At 37.7% G+C, this 25,514-nt stretch overlaps 1 protein-coding gene across 2 annotated transcripts in view; it reads right to left on the reverse strand.

Moving 5' to 3' along the window:
* The window catches only part of LOC307160261 (rho guanine nucleotide exchange factor 26-like), a gene marked incomplete at its 3' end in the record, with an annotated part of 106,440 nt that overhangs the window by 25,379 nt on the left and 55,547 nt on the right, over window positions 1-25,514 (reverse strand). For both annotated transcript variants that reach the window (XM_079874213.1, XM_079874214.1), the window contains exons 7-11: window positions 17,285-17,437; window positions 16,532-16,661; window positions 15,397-15,471; window positions 15,206-15,295; window positions 6,304-6,458 (exon numbers count right to left, since the gene is read on the reverse strand). In XM_079874213.1, coding sequence (XP_079730339.1) covers window positions 6,304-6,458; window positions 15,206-15,295; window positions 15,397-15,471; window positions 16,532-16,661; window positions 17,285-17,437 — 603 coding nt within the window. The remainder of the gene's footprint in view (window positions 1-6,303; window positions 6,459-15,205; window positions 15,296-15,396; window positions 15,472-16,531; window positions 16,662-17,284; window positions 17,438-25,514) is intronic.

Below are 25,514 nucleotides of genomic sequence, written 5' to 3' on the forward strand. Positions count from 1 at the left end.
ATAACATATTTTGGACAGAAATTTCTAACTCTATCCTGAGTAAGCTATCTGTATGCAAAATAATAATAATCATAAATGTAAGAAGTACAAGTATACAGTACACTTTAGTATTTGTTGTACTGAATTTTATGCAGATTTTAATAATAATAAAAGCATTTTGTCTTTACAGGATGGATCAATATTTATAGTAATGAAAATGTGATGCTTTTTCTTGCATTGTAGTAATAATAATTTATCCTGAAGGAATAGCTCACACAAAAAATGAAAATTCTGTCCTCATTTTCTCACCCTAATGTTATTCCAAACCTGTTTGACTTTCTTTCTACTGTGTAACATAAAATAAGATATTTTTTATGTCTCAGTTTGTTTATTTATTTGTCTATATAAAGGTAGTCAACATTAACAAAGAGGGAGAGTAAATGACATATTGAGGAAACATATATAATACAATATATATTTGTTTACTTTAAATTTGTAGATGTCCTGTCACTTGTCATATCTGTACAATATATTAAACAAAACAGTATTTCTGTCTATAGTCAAGATGCTACAATGTTTTTCTATGATTTAAATGATTAAAAGTCTCTGACAATGACTGCTGACTGTTTTAATTAGAATGCTGATGTGTAAGCAAGTGCTATTCATAAAAGCATTGAAATGCTAGTGGTGTGAATAATAAGTCAGCATGTCTTCAGCCAGATAATTAGCTGTGTTTGTATAGAGATAATTGAATAAGTGGAGTCAGATCCTCCTGTTCAGTTACTGAAAATCCTCTGGGCTCTGTCCAACACAATCACAATGCCACTTACATTCCACTGGCAGAAGACGACAGATCCCACAGACAGAGTGGGACCATCACACATATAATCGGAAGTCTGGAAGAAACACGGTGACTCAGGTGATCATGAAAGATTCTGAGCAACAGAGAGAGAGAGAGACCAACTAAAATGAGCTATTAGGAAGCTGAATCTTCAAAAGGAGAGCAGTCCAAATGATACTCTAATTAACTTATAACACTGAAATGATTGATTTAGTAAAAATAAAAAATAAAAATCATCTTCATCAATAAATTCGTCACCAAACCGACAACAATAAAAACTAGTGTTGACAAAAGCCGACTATTGTGTTGCCTCACATCACCTGCGTCTGGACCAGAAAGTTGTGCTTGAACCTACCACTACTGCAAAAACTACAGCCAAAAGCCAACTAGCATGTATTATCTGCACCTGGGTGAGAAGAAACAACTCTACATACCAGCAGGTGGCAGTAATCAGCATAAAAGCCGCTAACGGGGGTCTGCCTAGTGCCAACGATGTGGAACAAAAACAAGGCTGATAGATGCTCAAGGGCAGCTCTTACAGCTTGGTGTGTTACAACCGTACATGTAAAAGTTGGGCTAGGCGATATGAGAATATGTATCGTGCCGACGATACAAAGTGTGTAACGTAAAAGATATTGCTATATCGTGTACAATATTTAAAGTCCAACTGAAATCAAAATTGACCCTATTTACTTTGTTAGCGCATATTACTAGTCTTGTGGTGAAAAATTAATCCGTGCAAGTTAATACACCGAAAAAAATTGTTTGCCGTCGTAATCTTTAATCAAAGTCTGAAAAGTTACTTCCGGTCTGGAATGGCGTTCTTTCTCTGATGATGTAGGTTTGACGGCTTGGGTTGGGAAACGCTTAACCACTCCCCTCAAACCGTTAGTCTGCTATGAGTGAGAGATGGAGAGGAGGAGCGCTAGAGTAAAACCCTGCCCTCTGTTCAATATTCCTTTTCACTGGGAAATACGTCACAACACTGGAGAAAAGTCGTTTGCAACTTCCGGTTCACGCGGACTTTAAATATATCCACACAGCACAGGACTACTTCATTTTATTGACACATTGGAGTGATAAAGAAACATGCATAAATGAAAAAAAGTGCTTGACGTTAATATAAAACAATAAGCCCCAAGAAGCTGTGGATTAAAGTGATTGTAGAACAGATTAGAGACATTGTAAAAAAAAAAAAAAGGCCTTTAGCTGTTCTAAAATCTCTGTAAACAGTGGCTTAATGGGGGTTATTGCTTTTATAAAATGGTTACTACATATCCTAGGAAGATTTCATGAAATAAGCGCACAGAATCAAAAATGCTTTAATTTATTGATAACATTTTTTCTGACAAGCAATGCAGTTCTTCAGCAATATAAAGCAGCAATGTTAAAGTTGCCATGCAACACACAACACTCAATAAGAATCAGTATATACTTAATTCATTCAGTGAAGACTGTGCATTGTTTTATTCCACATTTCATTATTCAGTATCTGTAGTATTTCTTACCTTAAATCTACCCTTAAATAGACCTACTGTACTTGAAAAAATTAAAGCACTGTTTTTGTCATTTGTATCTTTGATTTCCTATATTTGTTATCGTTAAATAAGATTTCGATCATAACGCCCACAACTAAGAGAGGGCAAGTCTGTCCTAATATGTACACACAAATGTATAACGATCCTTTTTGCCCAGGCCTGGCCATCTGTCAGAGACATCAACCACATCTACCTCTCTCAGTTCTGGCAACAAGGAGCACTAGTCAACTTTTAACTGGCTTTCCCATCAGCTGGACAATTAAACTACCGTCTGCTCCTGACATATTGTATTATAATTGCATATTACAGCATCCAGCAGGGAATTTCTATCAGTTGAGCAATCTGATGTTCCAACTGCTGTAATGACATCATTCAGCAGCCAAGAGATGTTCCAGGTCTAGGAAAAAACATTCACACACTTTCATTTAAACATACACACAGGCCTCTGTGCTGGTATGAAGAGATATGGTAATATCTATTAATATTTAAAATACTATTACCGGTAATATTGGTAATTACAAATTTGAGAGATGGATTATGTAGTCGCCGTATAATCCTGAACCTTTTTGTTAAACTTCTTGTACACTCACACTTTGATAAACATGCCTAACAACAGTGTACTGAACATGGTGTCCTTTTCTATTATCTATACAACTAAAAAACATTATTATTTTGCAAAAAGGATATGCAAAATGAAACAAACACTTCAGCCCATATACTGTATGTGTACGTGAGAAATAGATTCATAAAGGAAGAAAGGAGATAACAGAAAAATAACCAGCTGATTTAAGTGTTAGTTACATAACCAGAGAAAATTAGTGAAAAAAGTGGACCAGAGAGAAAGAGAGAGATAGGAAATGAAAAGAGGGATGAAGTTGAGAGAGCGTGATGGCGTGCACGGGTTTGTTTTGCTTCAGATTTGAGCGAGTAGTGTGACTCAGGCTCCCCTCACATATTGTACAGACCGCGTACCAGAATAAACATCACATAATGATTGAAAAAAAAAAAGCTTTTCAGTTGAATCCCAGACACAGATTTTGGGGGCCATACTCGCTGGAGTAGAAATGAAAACCATCTCATTTTCCTGGAGGCCATCCCCTTGTCATAGTGTGCAGAATGTTCCCAAAATTGACCAGAACAATAACTGACAAACTGGCACTGTGCAGAGACTGTACAAACAGGCCAATAAGACATGTAAATGTTTGTAAATGTAAATGCTACAAAGCAAATGTTTATTTTGCAAGCCTCAAAAGTGAAATGTTCTCATTTCAAGTTAAACAATTTTAGAAGAAAAACTGACCACAAATCAGGGTGTCCTAACCAGGCTCAAAATCATTCAAGCGATAAGTTATCATCTTATCATCCTGCCGGTTCCATAATGAGACTGGCGTGGCCAGAGTCATTTTGGGCGCTGCGGCATATTAAATATATTATAAATAGTTTTTCCGCGTGAGAAATACAATGTGTGGCGAGAGGGCGTGACAAAAGACCGAAATGAGTGACTGTCACATGACACTTGAAAGCCCTGACTGCACTGTAGCAGTTACTGTTACACTGTTTAACCTGCAAGCTAGCTAGCCTGCTAAAAACACCAAGCTTACATTAGCTACTGCCACTATTCCCCACCAATTCACAAGCACAAGAGAAAAAGTATTTTGTACTTACATTTAATACCCCTGGAACTCAATGAAAGTTGATTGAAGATGGCATAGTTGGTAGTGTTGTTATAACCAGTCAACTGAACCAACAATCTTTTCACAAAACTGACAAAACCTCGTCAAACTGTCAAAATCCATCAACAAAATCCATCGTGCATGAGCTACTTTCTGACATTCTAACTGAAAGTGGGTGAATATCAAAATACATGATTTTGTTAAACCAATTACAAGTGTTATGTTGACAACACTATTGAAACAATGACTTTTTATTACAACTGTACATGAATAAATAGGCCATTTGGCCCTGGACCAATAGGGTATTCTATTTGTCCATTCTATTGGCTCTATTCTATTTTGAAGACTCTAATTTAAGGCTCTCACAAATAAATAGTATGGGTATATTATACATTTCCTGAGTCATCAGAGTGCCTTGAGTATTGAAGTTGTTGAGTTTTGTGTCCGTGGTGTTCTTTCATGCCACAGGGATAAAAGAAAGCATACAGTTTAGGCGGAAATTGTGAAAAAAATGTGTGTTATTTCTGGTTTAAAGAAGTCATGTGACCTCTGTGTTTGTCAGACAGATTCAGTACTGGGCTTAAATGAAAGCCTAAAAGGTCCCCTTTCCAACGATACCAAGCACCATATTATAGAATATTGACATTATCCCTAGCATGAGCCTAAACCAGATAAACACCAGATTTCAAAAACGGAATTTATCTTAGGAGGTTAGTAACTTCATGAGCTGAAAAAAGTGATTTCGCTACCACCCCTGCACTGCTATCGGGATTTTTCTAATACTAGGGGTGTATACCTTGCCAAAAAAGAATGATAGCATTTTTCCCCCCTATGATACCGATGATACCCCTGGCTCATGGACTATATGTCTTTCGGAATTTTGAGAGTAGCCTACAATTCTATTGAGGTTCTGAGCCTGCTGATCAACTATTAGTGAAATCATCACAGATCCATTGATTTTGGTTGGATTTTTATGATTTTTTCTGTGGAATGAGTATACTGTTTGGTGAAAAGAATGACATATTGACTGATGTCATAACTTAGGGGAATAGTTGATTGCCAATGAAGTAAAGATGAAAATATTGGAAAAAAGTGAGAAAACACCTAATTTTTTTGCATTAAATTTATACAAAATCATGTAGAAATGTGTTTTAAGAGTTATTTTTTCAGTGGATGTTGTCAGCACATGTGTTCTGTGTATCTGGAATGCATTTATTGACAGCCTACCAAACCTACTGAGGATTTGAGGAAAAAAAACATTTTTCAAATTTTTCTGATAAAAAATAAAGGGTGCATACACTAAAATGGCCACAATTTTTTTCGCGATATTTCCGGCAGAGCAGACCCTCCAATTATTGGTTCTTAGGGTCAAAGTTAACAGAAAAAACACAAATAAAAAGTATGGCAGACCATGTCAGGTTCAACCCATTTTTGAGACTTTGGCTCCCCGACTAATATGAGTTCTTGTCCTACTGGACACCACCGTCAACAGAGTTACATGATGAAGATAATGTTTGTTAATGTTTCTATTTTAGTTGCTTTGTGCTAGGTAGCAAAACACAATGTTTGTCTATGACAATTACCAAAAAGTTTGAAAATCAGTCACAGTGGCAGAATAAATGTATTTAAACAAGAATCAGAATCAAGGGAAACAGCATATCACATTCTGGAATGCAAACAAACAGATTTTCATAAAAGCAAAATCTGGAGCACTGTGAGTTGCACGTGTCATCTGCAGTGGTCACAAGGTCTTACTTCAGTCAAATGAAATGAAGACTCAAGGGTTTAGCCTTATTTTATTTTATCAGACTATTTAACCTGATAGGACAGCAATATTTTATTTATAATAATATACAAATATTGATGTTGAGCACTGGCAAACGGTAAAACCCCACTCCACATTGTTGTATATTACACATGAAAGATGATCGTAGGTACCGTCTGGAGGGTAGTGCAGATGCTTTGACGTTGTGTGACAATTTTCATTACCTGTTTATTTTAATACAAAATTCTGCCCTCTCAATTGCTTTATTTCCTAACAACAGTTTTTGAGTTCTGTCATTTCCTTATGGAATAAGTGGTAAAGCTAACTTTGTTCTGTCTCTGCAACAGGATCCACCCATTCATACAAGCTGTACCTTCATATCCGCCCACTTTAGTCAAATAATTTCCTGTTTTCTATAGTATCCTCCAGGGCACAATAACAGCAGGGTTAAAACAGAGGCACATTTGGACACTGTTTGAGAGATATAATTTGTGGTCTCCAGCTCACCTTTTCTTTCGTGTGACAATGAGGACATCATTGAAGAGGAAGAAATAGACCTGCTGGCGAGATGTCCTCTTGGAAAAGATCCCATTTTCCTCTACGAAAGCCGTTAGCTCACCACGCTTCACCATCCAGCGGGAGGATGACACCAGTGGGAATGGCTGCAGAGAGAATGTGGGAAAGGAGAAAATATGAGCCAAACAGAATTGTTAATGTTTTTAATGCAAGACAGATGACATGAAGAAATTAAAAAAGGCCTCATCTTTCTCCAAATTACATATATTAAGAGCAGTGAATAAAATAGTTAGATAGGGATGTAGCATTTTGACTGCTAAACAATAAAATAATAACTCAGCCAGCTTTTAAAAAAGATTGTCTCAAGACCCCAGAGATCCATTCCATTGCTTCAGTTATGCTCTTTTTTTAGGAGATTTCAAGTCAAGAATAGTGTACAAAATCTATTCCTATTTGTTTATTCCTATTTGCCAATTTAACTAATAATAATAATAATAATAATAATAAAACGTTTTTATTATCAATCATTGCTGCCACTTCCAAGGACAAAGTACCCAAGTACTCGAAAAGACACTAGGTCTCATTCACTAATAATAATACGAACAGGAGAACTCACAAAAAGAACATAAAATGCCTAATTGCAAACATATGCATATGCACACATATTTGTTCTTTTAACCTCATTCTGATGCTAATGAATTTGAAGCATTCTAAATGAGCAACCATATGTGACCTTTTTGCAGCGCCTTTTGTCACTCTCAGCAAATTTACGACACTCTGACATATGACACCTAAGAGAATTCGAAGAAAGATACTCAAGGTATACCAAGTCTACTGTCCAAAAAAGCAAGTTCAAACATAATGAACACTTTTTAAAGTCAGCATGAAATGTAAGTTGCAATCATGTGTTTTCTAGGGCTGGTCCGAATACCATTTTTTGAGCTTCAAAGCTTCGGTAGTAATGAACATCGAATATTCGAAGCTTCGGAGAGAGGGTGCTGAACATATTCTTCTCTCTAATAAAGGCACGAATCTCTCTGTCTGTCTGTCCGTTTGCATTTTGATTATTTCAAGAACCGTTCATCCAATCGACTTCACATGGGAGTGCAGTGTCGCATTTAGTGCAATATAGATAGACACTAGCCTGGCAAGCCAGACCTACATCAAGATGTTAGGTCTGGCAACTCATCATAGACACGGCTCAATCCGAGGGGCGGGATAAACGGCTGTCTTTCAAATTCACTCTGCACGCAATAGGACAGCGCTTCAACCAACCAGAGCATTTTCCCACCAGCGGAGCTAAGGTTAGTTGATAGATTCAACTTTTGAATCTGGCCGGCAAAACTACGAACACATCTTCCTTTTTTAAAAATGACTTAAGTGCTGTTCTTTGCTCTTTTCTCAAAGAAAAACCTAACTCCAAGTCCTCCAGAGTCGCGGCCAAAGCCGATTCGAAAGACTGTTCGCCAGCAGCAGCAGCCATTCTTTGTTTTCAAGTAGCAGGGAACCGTCGCAACTCTGTCGTCATTATGTTAAGCCCGCCCCGCCTACTCTATACACGATGTGATTGGCCTGACCCAATTTAGGTTTTTACAGCTCCGAAAGTCAACGGAGAGTTGCTAGACTACCCTGGCTGCAAAATAAATTTTGCTGCCGCTAGGGTGCGTCTAGATTTCTAGGCTAGATAGACACGCGAGACGCACACATTCAGAATTAATAAACTTTTATTAAACTACAGAACAGCGCGAGCGGGAAGCGGCGCACCGCACACGGGCAGGGCTTATATGCTCTGAGAACAGACACTGCACAGGTCTGTTAACTTAACACACAGGTCTGTTAACTTAAGCAATACTTTTAAGGTAGTCTAATATTTTTCTGACTAACAAATTACTGACACAGTAAAGGGTAGATTTAAATAAAGAAAAAAGACATTTAAATAAAGAAAAACGAAATTTAAATAAAGAAAAAACGAAATTTAAATAAAGAAAAAACGAAATTTAAATAAAGAAAAACGAAATTGAAATAAAGAAAAAACGAAATTGAAATAAAGAAAAACGAAATTGAAATAAAGAAAAACAAAATTAAGTTAAATTAAAAACGAGATTAAAGAGGCTATATGCAACTTTTTCCCCAAAATAAACGTAACAATAGCCTTTTTATTTGACCATTTATGACTCAAACATCTCCTGATGAGCATACTGACACCTTCTCAGCTCACAGTGGGTGCACCTATAAGCCTGTATCCTATTTTTCCTATTTTCTGTCGGGTCGGATTTTTCGCGCGCTGTCTGCGGATGTGACGTCAAGCGCGTTCATGTTTAACGTTCCAGATCACTCTGCCACCACCGCTAGTCAGCAAACAAACTTAGTTTCTCAAACAATATACAGTCATGGTCAAAATTGATGGCACCCCTGGTAAATATGATAAAAAATGGCTGTAAAAAATAAATCTGCATTGTTTATCCTTTTGATCTTTCCTTCAAAAAATTCGCAAAAATCTAACCTTTCATTGAAGTAAAAGAATTGAAATTGGGGGGTAAATCACATTATGAAATAAATGTTTTTCTCCAAAACACGCTGGCCATAATTGTTGGCACCCCTAGAATTTTTTATGAGAAAAATATCTCTGAAGTATATTCCCATTAATATTTACCTTTTTAAGCACACCAGGGTGACTAGGAACATGAAACTGTCCAGCTATGCCTTCTTGTTTCACAGGAGTTTAAATATGAGGAAACACAAAGGCCAAATCCCCTGAATCATCCATCACAATGAGGAAAACCAAAGAATATAGTTCTGATGTGCAGCAAAAGATTGTTGAGCTTCACAAAATAGAAAGTGGCTGTAAGAAAATATCTAAAGAATTGAAAATCCCCATTTTGACCATCAGGGCAATAATTAAGAAGTTATAATCAACTAAAGATGTTACGAATCTGCCAGGAAGAGGACGTGTGTCTATACTGTCTTAATGCACGGTGAGGAGGAAAGTTTGAGTGGCCAAAGACTCTCCAAGGATCACAGATGGAGAATTGCAAAGATTAGTTGAGTCTTGGGGGTCAGAAAGCCTAAAAAAAATTATCAAACAACCCCTACATCCCCACATGTTGTTTGGGAGGGTTTCAAGAAAAATCCTCCTCGCTCCTCCAAAAACAAACTCAAGCATATTCAGTTGTCAGACACGACTGGATCTTCAAAAGGGACCGGATTCTGTGGTCAGATGAAACAAAAAAAAGGGCTTTTTGGCAGCAAACCCAGCAGATGTGTTTGGTGCAAACAGGGATGAAGAGTACCCCATGCCTACGGTTAAATATACTGCTGGATCTTATATGTTGTGGGCCTATTTATTTGCTGGAGGTCCTGGACATCGTGTTCAGATACATGGTATTATGGATTCTAGCAAATACCAACAGATAAAAAATCAAAACCTGACAGCCTCTGCTAGAAATCTTATAATGGGCCGTGGTTGGATCTTCCTTCAGGACAACGATCCAAAACAAACATCAAAATCAACACAAAAATGGGTAACTGAGCACAAAATGAAGCTTCTGCCATGACCGTCCCAGTCCCCTAAACTGAACACTATAGAAAATGAGTGGGCTGAACTGAAGAGGAGAAGCACCAACATGAACTTGTGAATCTGAAGGATCTGGAGAGATCCTGTATGGAGGAATGGTCTCTGATCTCTTGTCAGTTATTCTCCAAACTCATCAGGCATTATAGGAGAAAACTCAGAGCAGTTATCTTGGCAAAAGGAGGTTGCAAAAAGTATTTAATAACAGGGTGCCAACAATTATGGCCAGCGTGTTTTGGAGAAAAACATTTATTTTATAATGTGATTTACCCCCCACTTTCAATTCTTTTACTTCAATGAAAGGTTAGAGTTTTGTGAATTTTTTGAATGAAAGATTAAAAGGATAAACAATGCAGATTTATTTTTTACAGCCATTTTTTATCATATTTATCAGGGGTGCCATCAATTTTGACCACCACTGTATGTATTTGACTGTTCTTACCTCTGTAAACATAATGTTGACTTCTTTGCAGCGGATGACTTGTGAAGTGTGCACGTACGAGAGCGAGCAGAAAGGAAGAGCAGTTCCGTTTTTTGGCCACAGGTGTTAGTCGCGAGTTTAAATTTCAGAAAATCGCATGTAGCCTCTTTAATTTAGATTGATAATAACGGGTAAAAAGGCTAATACATTTTTTTTCTATTATTCTATTTTCCACAATGTCAAAGGAACGCAGCTTAACCCAAAACACAAGCTCAGGCATGCACTTCTTTCCATACAAACTCCACTGTTCTGCGCTCTAGCCAGAGAACACTCCCGTTGCAGGAACACTTAGGCGTCGGTTCTATTTCTAGCATGCGCGCGTTTTCTGCGTGGCTCGAGCCGCGCCTGAGACGCGTGTCTCACGCAGGCAGTGTGCAAACTCCAACCTGTTAACATGGAGCCGAAATAAAAACGGACACGCCACGCAGCCAGTGTGTCGCCGGCCTTATTCAAGCGCGAATGAGAACCGTTTTGCGGGGGATCCCAGGTGTGCAAAAAAAACAACAACAATATTCGAATGTCAAATTTTCAAATCGAATACCAACCCACCGAACGAATATTCGAATATTCGGGTCCAGCCCTAGTGTTTTCCTATCTATTGTGACATATATTAACACCCGTGTTGAGGAAAGTTCCTTTTAAAAGTGCATTACAAAATGCATTACGACATTGTGTTACTTTTTATGGAAAGTTACATAACTTTTGCGTTACTTTTTCTCACCTATTTCTCACCGTTTCTTTTTTTCTGCTGAACACAAAAGAAGATATTTTAATGAATGTTGGTAACCAGACATGGAACCAGACACGGTATCCTACTATGGAAGTCAATGGCTACCATCAACTGTTTGATTACTGACATTCATTAAAATATCTTATTTTGTGTTCAACAGAAAAAAGAAACTTATACAGGTTTGGAACAACTTGAGGGTGATTAAGTGATCACAGAATTTTCATTTTTGGGTGAACTATCCCTTTAATAAAGTGAGATTAAATACATGGAGTAATTATTGCAGGTTTGTGTAATATTCTGAGTTTGCATTTCACTGTTTTCATTCATTTTGAGGAATACTGAATGTGTTTTTGTGCAAGTGAGATGAGTAAATGCATGCTTGCATTTAGTCTAGAACTACAAAAGCCATCATGTTTACACAACACACACAACACCTAGTAACACACAAGTAAAAAATAATAATGTGCATGGATAAACTGCAAAATTCCATAAAAACAAGAACTGTTCATTTTGATCTAATGGTAACTAAACAGAACCAGATTACTTGTACAAATGCATATGTGCTTTTTTTCCACAGAAGAACCTTGCAAGAAGACTGTTGCCTATGGAAGCCTGGTAATTGTAAGATGCAGTTTCAAATATGAAATACATTCACAATGTGAGACAAAGTTACACTGTGAGATTGCAAAGAATTGTATTTATTTATTTGGGTGGGGACACAAGCTAATTAATTTAATTGATTAATTTAGTCTTCCCTACACTTGGACATTATTATAAAATTTTATACTGAATATTTCAACTTACTGAGCACTTTTTACATTGCAATCTAAAACCACCCTGTCACACCATGTCATTTCAGTTCAGCTGTATATCTGTGCATGAACAGACTGGTGTGAGATCTACTGACCTCCTAATAGCTGGACACAGCAAAGTCGTGATTATGCTGAACCCTTTATACATCTGCTTGTACCAAATGTGCCAGCAGAACTTTCCCACACTGCTCAAGCAGCAGGTTGTGAATATGGTTACATCAGTGAGTGTGTCTAATGCATCACTGTGTACGTGCAAAGCCAGATTAAAAAGCACATGCATAATGTGTTATGACGTGAAGACCCACAGCGAGGGAGCAGCATGTGTGTTAATGAGGTAAAAATGTATGAACAAGTTTTATGTAATGAGTAAAAAACAAACAATAGCAAATACCCACAGGTCTGCTTGCTTCTTGTGGTACAGAGCACAACATGAAAGTGAAGGCAAGTAAATAATAAATCCAATGATTAAAAGGCAGACTAAAGTCTAAACTCTTGCTAATTTCTGTGAGAGAAAAAAAGAGCATATAGTTGCGTTCACATCTCCAACCAGATGATTTCACTCCACATTCTTTAACCAGTTGGATTAATCTCTCCAAGTAACTGGGATTTGTGTAACTCTACTCTACTCCACACAATCTTAGAAGGCCCTCAGCTGTGACATGGACATTACTGTAAACATATTAAAGAGGTTTGTGGAAAAGAACAAAGATAGTACACACATGCTTTATAGGATTTTTACATATACTGCTTGCATAGTTTAGACAATGCATTTTAGACAATGTTCCTCATTAGCTGATATTACAGACGAAATGTCAAACACCAGTACGTATCTCTCTAGGACTGGAAATCAAAACTTTGTTCTGTCATTGTTTTTATTTTCAAACCAACTTTTTAACTGGAGCTGAACTTATTTTTTATGGCACTTGGTTCTGTTAATGGTTTCTGAACGCATTCTTCTGCAATTATAATACCATAATACAAAACTCTAACAGTGTATAATCGAATCTACAGCACTAAGCAAAAGACATTATGTTTCAGCTTGTAGTCTGAACTGAATTCGATGTGAGAAAGTCTGCAGAAGCATTACAGTGTTAAGTGTAATTTACATCAATGTTAAATGTCTTTAACATTAAAACATTTGCAGTCATGCTGCTTACAAATTGGACATTTTGCAGTTGTTTTGCCACTACACCGATATGCCCAGCAATGCTGCATTTAAATCATTCTGATATGCTGATTTGTTGCTCAAGAAACATTTCTTATTATTTTCATTGAAAACAGTTGTGCTGCATATCTTTACTCACTTTTGATCAGTTTAGTGCATCCATGCTAAATAAAAGTAATAAGTTCAAACTTTTAAACGGTAGAGCACATACATAGTACCTTTTTTGTCCTCACTGGCTGCATAAGTGTAATCACTTGATTCATCTCACTGACAGAACAATTCACTCACTAAATCAGCAGGAGTGGTCCTTGACTCACTAAACTGCAAAAAATTACTTCTGTTGTGTATAACTTGAAATAAACCAAGAACTTACTTGTACGTAAAACTCATAAGACTCATATATTGACTCATTTGACAAGATAGTTATAGGTGTGTGTAACTGGACTACCAATCAAAATGGAATTACACATTAAAGGAACACTCCACCGTTTTTTGAAATAGGGCTTATTCACCTTCTTTTCTACATTTAGATAAGTGGGCAAATGCATTTTTGTCTCAGTGCATGCATTGTTTTAGTTTGACAGGGTCGGCACGAGCTTAGCTTAGCTTAATGAATGGAATCCTTTGTTGCCAGCTAGCATGTCCTGAGTAAAAGTGATAAAAAACCCACCTAATTACGACAGGAGGAGGAGGTTGCGATCGCTCAACAGCCTGAGGACGTGAGGATGAGAGCCAGCAAGAACTGGTGGTGTGAATGTGGGGGAATATGCCAATCTATGCCGACTGAAATAGAGTGTCTGTGCTGTGGCGAGTGGGACAAGTTACTGCCACCGATAACCAGGCTCAATGCGTCAGATCAAGATGAGCGTGCCCGCAGTTGTGTCACAGCTACCGAGGATTTCACAGCGTTGATCCATCCTGCAGTACTCAATTTTTTTTTCCGGTGTGATAAAGTGAACTGGAAAAAACGGCCCACGCCGAATGGACCAAATGGACAGCTGTCCACAGAGTAAGTGATTATTTTAAACATGACGCATACAGATCGACCCATATTATACCTGTATTCACAAGTTGTGGGATTTCATGTGTTGCGTGATATCTCTGCACCCAAGTAGCAGTGCTTCGCCTGTGCCTCCCCCTAATATAGTCCCAAGTCAATATCTGCCTAGGAAATCGCCTAGTGTTAATCTGCATCGCTATTTGTACTCGTTGTGAATACGCAGGCCACAAGAAGTAAGTAGGTGTTTTTTTTTTATGTTTTTTTTTATCACTTTTACTCAGGACATGCTAGCTAGCTTGAGACAAAAATGCATTTGCCCACTTATCTAAATGTAGGAAAGAAGGTGAATAAGCCCTATTTAAAAAAACTGTGGAGTGTTCCTTTAAAACTTTGACTCAACCCAAGTGGGAGTTTGGTGTCGATCATCTATCTGATTGTAGAGACAGAGTGTTTCGAACTTTCTTTAAAACAGTCATTTTTTATTACAAAACTTTTTAGTAAAGAAATTACACAAATCACCTCAAAAGGTATACATTCAGAAAAGCGTTTTTTTTTTTTTTTTTTGAAATTCCATTTTTATAGGTACTTTCATTAATAAATTATTATTATATACTTAAGGCTAGTGGGATAATGATATATTGCCATGGCCAATATATAACTGCAGATATCTGCCATTTTTTAATTATCGCATTGGCCAATAATTTTTTCCTGCTTGGCCGATAAGTGTTGAAAGTCTGAAAGATAAGTGTTGCACTTTTTGAGTGCAGATGCACAGGGGTTCTCGTTTTATGTTTCTGTTTCCTTTTATTCATGTTTTATCATTGAAAAATATAATAACAGAATTACAGGATTACAGAATCAAGATTTTTATATCTAAAGTGTAAATCTGTTTCTTTTACAGATTAATTTTTTTAATCAAATTCAAATACTTTTTTGCATATTGATATATTTTCCTATTAATTATTTTTAATTTAGCAAATATATAACACTTTACAGTAGAAAATGTTATGCATGTGTTATATATATTGTATTTATAATATATATAATTATACATTATAATATATAATGAATATAATGAATATATGTATATAGTGAATAATAAAATTCCTTTCACAGGTTGTTTTATTCTCTTACCTTTATTTTAAACTCCAACTGGGAATTGATGGTGTACATCATTTCCGTTCTCTCCATTGTACGAGCGCCCTCATTACACTTCCTCACAAGCTGCATATACACACATACAGACAAAAGATGGTGATTATTAACTAAGGCTCTCTCAGACAAAACTAGAAAAATCCACAGTGGTAATTCCTGGCATTTATTACCTTGCTTACAGCATGCAGAGCTTTTTTACATGCCTCGTAAGGGATCGAATCTTTGGGCGTCTTCTGGCATATGGTCTATAAGACAAAAACGTTTTGAATCAAAATTATCTTTCAACTGTTGGTGCTTTTGCACACAGTTTAATATGCTATAAATATAAAACAGGCTTGCAACAGAACTTATTTCCTGTATACAGTAAATAATAGTTTTTGGTTTATTGTTCCTGAAGCTTTTTGAACACTTTATATTTAAAGGAGCGCTCTCAAACTTTCTCTCACGCTTGTCTGATATTTCCCAGCTAGAGATTTATTTGTTTCTAAGCTGTGGGAAGAAAAAGAGAGAGAAGGAAAGAAAATCAAACCCAATTTTCTCATACTCAGAGCCAGCCAGCCCAGCTCTACTGTCCTAAACTCACCGCCAAGCTCAGGGGACCCACAAACAAAGAGACAGAGGGATGGAAAGATGAGAGGGTGATAAAGTGAGAAAAGGTCTAGAGGAAGGAGGGAAGCATGGTGATAAATGAAAACATGAGCTTTGAGGATAGGGACCATGGATATGTTTCTAGGTCATCTTTAGTTAAGCTGACTCCCTCACTTCATTTTACATACACAATCCTCTGATAACGGAAAAGATGACAGAGAGAAAACAACACCAACCCTTTTAAAACATCTTTTAAATATAATAAAACAACTCCAACTCAAACCATTTACCTTATGCAAAAATACTGCAGAAAAGTCTAAGCAAACAAAAAATTAATCTTAACAGTTACAGTTGAACAGCGAGGCCCTGAAAGCTACATTTTTAATTTTAAACAGAAGAGAACTAGAAGAGAGTTCAAATCTGATAAGGTATGAAGAGCAGAGAAAGAAAAACAAGTAGCAAGTGACTTTAATTAGTTTAATATGATGTGTTATGTAACAATGATGTGTTATTTGAAAGTCCTGCAGGTCAAACCAACCAAATAACATTAGTGGAATCTCAGACACAGAGATGCAGCTAATGTTATCAAAGCATAAGATACATGTCAGAAGATTCAGAATGCAGTTACAAAATAGCTGAATGTTTATGTCAGTGTTAGAGATATTAGTAGAGGTCAGACTGGGTCTGAAGGGGAAGAAAAGGGATAATGTCACTCACATCCATCAACAGGGGCAGCCGTGTGACTCTCTGCATGGGAAGGATGAGGAAGGAGATCATGGGAAGGTTCCGGCAGTCTGGGTGGGCCTCGATTCGTGTCAGTACCTCCTTAAAGGATGAGCTTTTATTTCTGAAGGGATAAACAGACTGTTAAACTAGTGATGGGCTGCAGAGTGTGATGTGATTGCAATTGGAATTGCATTTTTCATAATTGTGTCTCTTGAGACAATGTTTCAATTACAAGAAACAATGTACATATTGTCAAACATATCCTGACCATATCTACAACTTTTGTCACAATGCGACTTTTTATCTTGCAATTGTGAATTTATCAAAGTTACACCTACTATATATTGCGTTACTATCTATCTTATAATTGTGATTAAATGCGACTATATCTCAATTTGATTTGATCTGCCAATTGCGACTTTGTTTCTCTTAATTGTGACCATATCTCAATGTGACTGTCACAATTGCAAATTTGTTTCTCAAAATCACAACTATATCTTTTAGTGTGACTTCATATCTCACAACTGCAATGTAATTTCTCATACTTGCATCTTTATATCTCACAATGTGATATTGCAACTGCCACTTGACTATTTTTATTTTTACTCTGAGGCAGAAAAAGGCTTCATAGAAATTTGATCTCTGTCCAGAAAAAGCTTCAGATCTGCTGGGCTAAAGGGTAAAAGTCAGAGGTGACTTTCATTCGAATCAGTGACGAGTTATGTGTATATGTGCTGTACTCACAGGAGCCTTTGCAGGGTCCTCTGCTGGTACACTTCATTCGAGCAATATGTCACATAGGGGTCAAAGTTTGCCTGAGCATGCCTTGTAACAATGTCACTTATGTCATCGATTACGATGTTCTGCTGGTGCCGATCTTCAAGTTCCTTGAAAAACCTGGAGGGAAAAAGGAAAGAATACAATTGCATTAGGGTGTTAACATGCGTGACATGCCTCACATAACATGAACACGAGTCAAAGTCAATGAGGGGAGCAACGTTTTAGTCATTCCGCATGCACAAACACGCATATACACATGCAACACAAAGCCAGGAAACTGTTCTAACACCTCCTTCTCCAGCCTATGATCATATCAGAGCACAGGACATCCCAAAGCCGCTCAAATGACCAACCAGGGATGGCAGCATGAAAATCATACACACATGCTCTTCCTGACCAGACACACACTTCATGACCCGTCATAGGGTATTCACGATTTTTCAGTAATCCAGAGGATGCAGCTCAGAGCCATCTGTGCTGGAAAATGCCTCCAGCACAGACTTTTACCCTTTAGAGTGTGACCTCTAGTTCACAATCTCACAATAGACCACAGAAAGACACAACCTGAATGCTAAATCTGGAAGTGATGTCAGTCAGGTTGTTAGCACTGGGGCTGTGACCCCGGGACCTATCTTCAGGTGTTTGGAGCCCTATCAGCTTTACAGAGGGACAAGAGTTAACCGGTGAATTCCAAATGAACACGACTCAAAATAAATTTGTGCTAAGGATAAAGTTGTAATGGTAGGTGTACAGAATAAACACAGTGTTTTACTGAAAACGTACCAAACCGTCACTTCAAAACCGAGGTATGAATCGAACCATCATTTTTGTGTATCGTTACACTTCTAACAAAGGGTAAAAAGCAAACATCTATTTCTGGTCTTGGGGGTTAAAACAGTCACTGAAAGCAAAGTTCAGCTGCTGTGTCAGGGAAAATCCATCAGAGGAGTTTTGAAATTTCTTTTGACTTACAGTACAAAAGTCTCTCTATCCACAGCAAAGGAATCTGAGCTTTTATGTGAGCAATCCATCACACAAGCCAACCCACACGGACACATATGCAGCAGGCCATTTCAGGAATGCTTTGCACTTCTGTTCTGGTACAGAATCAAGGCAACTGTACATGTTCATGTACATCTGTTTATCTGTCATTTATAGCAGGCCCAGTGTCTGTTCAAATGAGACCGAATCATGTTCAGGAATCATGGAGGACCAGAGGGAAAGTCACATTTTGTGCACTATATTCAGCCAAACTAAAGTACATCATCAATGACATTAATATCACATCAACTAATTACTGCAATGAGAGGTACATAAAGACAAAAAGAAGGACCAAAGAACTAACTATTCTGGATTTCCTTTGTCTTTGGCTCTCTATCAATGTTTGTTTGTAATGTGTAAATGTGTTTGTTTATTTGTGTTTGTCTATTATCCTTATAGAGGAAAACATTAACAACACAGTTCAATATTTCAATATGTTTGTGGTTTGCTGGGCCTAATTTATACTTAATCAACATCATGCCTCTGACTGTAAGAGACTTCTCGCTTTTTATTTATTATTTACAAATCAGAAGCACAGCTTGGGCTAAATAAATGAGCCTCATCGTGAAAACATAATTTTCCTATCTTGTTCCCCTTTCTCTCCTCCCCATTGCTTCCTGTGTCATCTACACTGCCCTATCCAAAAAAAATAATTATAACTTTATTAAAAACATTGTGCCCTTGAGCAAGGCACTTAACCTCAGTTTGCTCTAGGGGGATTGTCCCTGTAACTAGCATACTGTGGGCTCTAGTACAATTGTCTTGTGTCGCGTCCACACAGCTTTCAAAGTATAAATCACCCGTGGATAAGCGTGAATGGATAAGTTTGACATGTGCAGTACAATTGCTTTTTTTACAGTCTACCAGCCTTTAGAGGGCAGCACTGACATATGTCATTTACAGGACATTTGCTCAGAAGTATAGAAGAAGAAAAGTAGCGGATCGCCATTGTATGTAAAGTTTAGCACAAGAACCTAAAAGAAAACGTTGCTTTGTTTACTGTTCTTGGAACAGCATGCTATTTTGTATTGCTCTTTCTGCACTCTGATTACTGCACAATATATTACAACTGTGTATATTGCCACTGTAGCAAATTAGCTCTAAAGAAATATTAACAATCAATCATAACTTGTTATAATTGATTATGAATATTTGGATCAGCTAATAGAATTAACTTAATGTAGTAAAATTAATATTACAATCAACCCACCTGTTCGTCCCATGAACACTCAGAGTAAATTGTTTATTAATTCTAAGAAATATTCATTTCCGGCATAGAGAAATGTCTTTCTTACTGTACAGTACTACTAAGAGCATGTAGTCAAAATCTAAATCGTAAAGTAAACTTTGTTGCAAGCAGAGAATCAGAACCAAATACGTATTGTGCACAAGTTTTATTAACTAAATCACGAACATAACTAATCTAAACACACATACATACATGCATAGGTAAAATGGTGAGTGACAGAATGAAACCGGAAGCAGGAAATGGAACTATGGAAAAGATTCATTGGACCAGAAAAGAACCATCAGCTTATCATTTAATGTATACTTGCATGGCCTTTGCAGTGAAACATATCGTAAAGTTCCTGAAGAAGGACTTTTGATGGTCTCAATCGATTTCTTCGGCGTTGACTGAAGAAAAGTTGGTGAACTTGAGTGGTTTGTTTGACTCTGTTCTGGTTGAAGGTTTTTTCTGTCTCCATGAGCACATGGCTGAGCACATGCAAATTGTGGCCTGCCGTCCCTGGGCCGGAGAGGCCACGCAGGCAACCAAGGAGTGAGGAAGTCAGAAGAGTTAATGGTTGCCCATTCAGTGATGGTAAAGTTGCAGTTTTCTTCTGAGTTGGATTGAAGAAAATACAGTCTGACTCTGCTGGGAGAGTGAAGGCATAGCAGTCTGTGGTCACGGCCTGCCGGTCCCCACAGACATCAACCAGAAGAAGCAGCAGTAGAGGCCAGAAGAAGAGAGGCTGGGTCACTGTGAATTTGTCTCTAATAAAGCCTGAGAAAAGCCCCAACTCTCCGGGTTTGCTTGACCAATGAGAAGGGTGGAATTTCCAAGCGGGAAAATTCCTCTGTGGTTGATTTATGAATCTTTGTTACCAGCGCCTAGCCTGGGAAAACCCAGACAACTTCCGGCAAATTTAGATTTGCTCTGCAAGTAGTCTGGCAAAGAGCTCATTCAAGCCCATTTCTAATCCGTCGAAATCGCGCCACCAATCAGAAACGTTGGGGCGGGCTTTACACGATGACGATCGTTCTGATTGGTTTTAGGTCTATCCAATTGCACCCATTGAGCGACGTCCGTTGGTGAAGCGCAGCAACTTTTAAATGCATTATTATATTCAAATTGCAAACAAATGAGGACAGTCTCCATGAAAGACCCACTGGCAGATGAACGTGCTACTACATTTCTCTCCAAAACGGTAGGAAATTAAATTAGATTTAATAGAGGATTTTAACTGTGACAAGATGATTGACAGGGCAGTTTACGTGACAGGATGCACGCAACAGATCCGTCCGATAAAGATGACGAAGTAGTATGTCCCAAAGCTTGCCTACTTTTTTGCTACACATTCAAAAGTAAATATCTTTTCTTCACAAAAAGAGTACATACTTTTATGGCATAGTGTAACTTAGGCGAATTGGGACGCAGCATATGGGTCTATCCAACTGCGCCCAGAGGCATTTGAGCGACGTCCGTTGGTGACGCCCCTTTGGAAAGGAGTTATTAATGAAGCTTTGCCAGACCATAACTCAGTTACTACTGAGAATGGTCTGGTTTTAACCAGGCTAACCAGCGCCCCTATTTTTGAGAATTTTCGGAAAATGACATACCCAAATACAAATGTCTGTAGCTCTTAAACCCTATGGTCCACATTCATAACTCTGATCTTTTTTTAAACTAGACACTTGAAACCTTGCTACCCAAGAGTCATTTTAACTCAAAGTAGCATAGGAACAGAGTAAAACAAGGTAACATTTACATGAAAGTGACTCACAATTTCTTTGAATGAACTTCACTTAGGGAAAAATAGATCAGACTTTTATGTTAAAGGCCTGAAAACACCATAAAGATAAAATTGAATGTCTGACCATGTTTTGATTCAAATTTGAGGATGATACTCCCAAAAATGTAGTTTCTGTAAGCTTTTATTCAAGAAAAGTATAGGCGTCCTTTCAAAAAGGCCATTTGGAGACTTCAAATGGACACCTGGCACCCAACACCTTGACATAAGGAGTAAACACTACATAGGCCTACTACATACATGTATATCAATTCAGAACTGTTTTGCCCATCAAACCACGCAAGAAATACTCCTTATTTTGAACAATTGTAATAGCAAAAACAGTGAAATAAAACATTTCTCACTACATGTATAGACATTCCAGAAGTGATCATTTTCCAACTAATGTATAAAATATATAAAAAGAAAAAAAAAAAGTTTATATCCTAATATATATCCTATATATCTTATCCTATTACTTTCTGCTGCTTTTCGCCGCTGCTCCTCATCACCTTCATCCAAAACACCACCAAATCTCTTCTGTAGTCGACGATCCATGATAGAGATGTTCAGATATAAGTGTTGGAGTAAATCCGTTATATGAGCTCCGAGTGGCGAAACAATGCACTCTGTGTGTGTGTCTGCGCGCTCTGTGTGTGCGTGTGTGCACTCTGCATGTGAAATGGCAAAAGCGCACGTGTGAACGAAAACTTTGCGCACTTGAATTTGACGAATCTGCTTGCATAAACTGTCTATCACTGCCATCGATTTTAGTTGGTTAATACTCCCATCAATCAAAACTTTGCTGACTAGACATTGGCTGGCTTTATCAAGGCTTTTATCCAGCCAAAAACCAAGGTGCAAGAGTGACAGGTTGCGCAGCCTGTATGGCGCTCCCTTTATGTTTTGGTCAAAAACAAAGCCTGTGATTGAAGGAGAGAGAAGGGGAATGTCTCATTAGACTTTAAACTACAGGGGAGAGATGGATTTTGAGTGTTGGAATATGGATTAGAATTGATATTTCATTGAAAATGAACATGATGCGAACTCTCTCGAAAATGCTCATGCAAACAAAGGAGGATATTTCACTTTTTTCCCTATTTTTTTGTTATTTTGGATTAAAAAGTGGGATGCATTTTGAAGAGTAGACCCTTACATTGAAATGTATGCTGTTGTTCCTTGGATTCGTCCGAACTGATCTGAACCATAGGAGATGAAAGATAAGTATTGCCGTTCATTTTGTTCATGTTTACAATGCCAGTCCTTCCCCTTTCCTCTCTGGTGTATTGATTGCAAAAACAAGTTCAGAACATGGGGTTTTGTGGTCTTGAGTGTTTTAGCTTTCAAATGATGCATAGTTTATGATAGTCAGTTGAATATTTGTTATAAAAATAAAATAAAAGCATAGACACGCCCCCACGGCCCGCCCAACGGCCGATGCTAGTTAACAGGTTAAGCGTGCTCATTTGCATGTGCAGCTGGATTGGTTTCTGATGAAGAAACTAAGAAAGATTCTTGTAATACTAATATGTTGCGCAGCTATCGACATATCATGTACACAATCAATTCGATCTTCAAAGTACCAATTTATAGAGACCAAACATGGTATAGGTGTATAGTATAGTAATATTACATTGACCGTTGGTTCTATCATAAAATACACCGTATCAAAAAAATTATATAATTAAAAGACACTACACAAGACAGTTAATCATTCATACAATTTTCTGAGATGCCAGTTTATTTATAGATCAGTTTGTCTATAAATTAATGCAGCAAAGTCTGTTTTAAGGTCTGTTTCTGTCTTCCCTATGGTCTCTGTCTTGACCACATGACCACATTTTTAACACCAATAAAACCATCTTATCTGATGGTAGTCATGGTTCTTGCCCTAGTTGGGGGGAAGGGACCATAGATCCCAGAGTGGGTTTTAAAGATTATTTGATAAGTATAACAAATAATTGTGTCTGAATTGTCTCAGTCGTTACTAGTAGACTCTTCTTTCTCAACATTCACCTTACGCATGCGCAGTTGTATACACACCATCTGCTCGGACAGATTGGTCTGCACACGGATGGGGTGCGCCAACGTAAGTGGACGAAAATGATGTCACACAGACAGTACCGCAGCCCGTCTAGAAACGTGGACTTCTGAAGTATACTTCACACTACTGACTATTACAATCTGCAGAATGTAATTTAACAAGAAAACATGTTAAATGGATCCGAGAGTACTATACCCTAACTGACAGCTGAAAGAAAAATGAAATTAGCTATTCAATAAAACTCTGATAATGTATACAAGCTGTAGTTTTGACAAGGCATTTAGCTCAAAACTTATTTTACTTTGACTAAGAATGCCATAACCCCTCTCTCATGGTATGTTTACGCATTTGGTTCGATTATAATGAACTCTGGAGCATTTGCTCCGATAGAGCGGTTCTATTATTATATAAGTCTATTTTTATATAAGTCTGAACGCTGCGATCCGAACCTTGGTGCGCACCAAACAAGCGAACCGAGGCCCCTGAAGAGGTGGATCTTGAATCGATCCACTTCCAAACAAACTCTTGTGCGGTTCGACTGAAATATGAACACAAAAGACAGGACAAAAGACATCTAAACGCGAAAAAAAAACAGGACGTAATGTCACAAGATTTAACCCTAAAAAGGATAGAATGCTCAAGCATACCTTTTTTTCTCATAATAAGAGCAACGTTGCCCATTACTGTTTAGTACAGGCGTCGGAAATGACTCCTTGCAGCAGTTCTTTGTTTGTGTGGACAACAGAGGAATTCCTGCTACTGTTTTGACTTGCTACTTTTACACATTTTAAGTTCTTCAGGAGTTGTCAGCTGGTAGAAATGCCATCATATGTACACACATAGAATGAGTGCATTTAGCGTAGCACACAGTATTGTTTTGGATGTTCGGTAAGTTCTGTCGCTAAATATACGTCATAAAAGCTGTTTATTTTTTACATATCATTAGGTTTGGTCTAAAAAATGACAGTGTGAACGCTAAGCATTCAGGACTAAATGTATCATTTTCTTTTCATATCCGAACCAAACTAACCAAGAGAACCGAACTACAAATGAGAACACTCCCTCAGACATAACACAGATTTAATAACCTCAGACAGTATGCATTAAATGCAATTATCCCACAAGTTCATTGTGTTTTACTGGAACAGTGCTCACTGCCAGATGTCTGTAAATGTTTAAAGAATTTAGTAAATATTTAATCCATCTGTGTGAACATAGCCGGTTGGACTTTGATCACAGGTTTTACGTGCACTCGCCACAGCAGTGAACAGCTCTGAGGAATATTTGTGAAGACAATTAAACTTAAGCAACATCCGAGCTCTGTGTTTATAGGATAAAGCTGGTACAGTGTAGAAGTACAGGACATCTAATTTAGTATTACCTCTAAAGACATATAGGTATAGGTATTTTCAGATAAGACATTATATCACAAGTCGTAAATTACACACGTCCATATCGAAAATGTGAATTTTGAATCTGTTATGTTTATTTAAACAAATGTATGTTGTATCATTTTTAAGTATAAGTAACCAGATAAGAATGTTTGGGGTGCGAGTGTGTGTGCAGTTTACATTGTAGAGCAAAATTTTCAAGTAACGTCAAGTTATGTTTACCACAGACCTCACTCATATATTGAAAACCCCAATAATAAAAACCCATAGGAAAATCTTGAGGAAAACAGTGGCGATTTAGTCTTCAGGGTTTTGATGTCATCCCTGCAGAACTCTATTAGTGTGGGATGAGCATGTGTTAATGAGGCTCACCAGCTGGACTGTTCCTCACAGATGGAGAATATAAAGTGAAACCATTTCTTGTGTTCTGAAAATACAGCACTGTGCTTCTCACCAGAGGTCAGCGGGGGTAAATCCTGTCCGCAGGGCATTAACAGATCAGAACATTTGTTCATGAGTGTAGGCAGCAGGGATCAGGGCCATAAAAGTGTGGCATGGACATGTGTGGCATGGACAACACTGACAGGCAGTACATATGACAGGCAGGCAGTAAAACACTGACAGACACACACACACACACATAACACACAGGCAAACACAAGATTTTGTCATTTTAGTTCTCTTCCTTCTCACTGACCAGATGGGTG

The sequence above is a fragment of the Squalius cephalus genome (genome assembly GCF_949319135.1).
Source record: "Squalius cephalus genome assembly, chromosome: 6".
NCBI lineage: Eukaryota > Metazoa > Chordata > Actinopteri > Cypriniformes > Leuciscidae > Squalius > Squalius cephalus.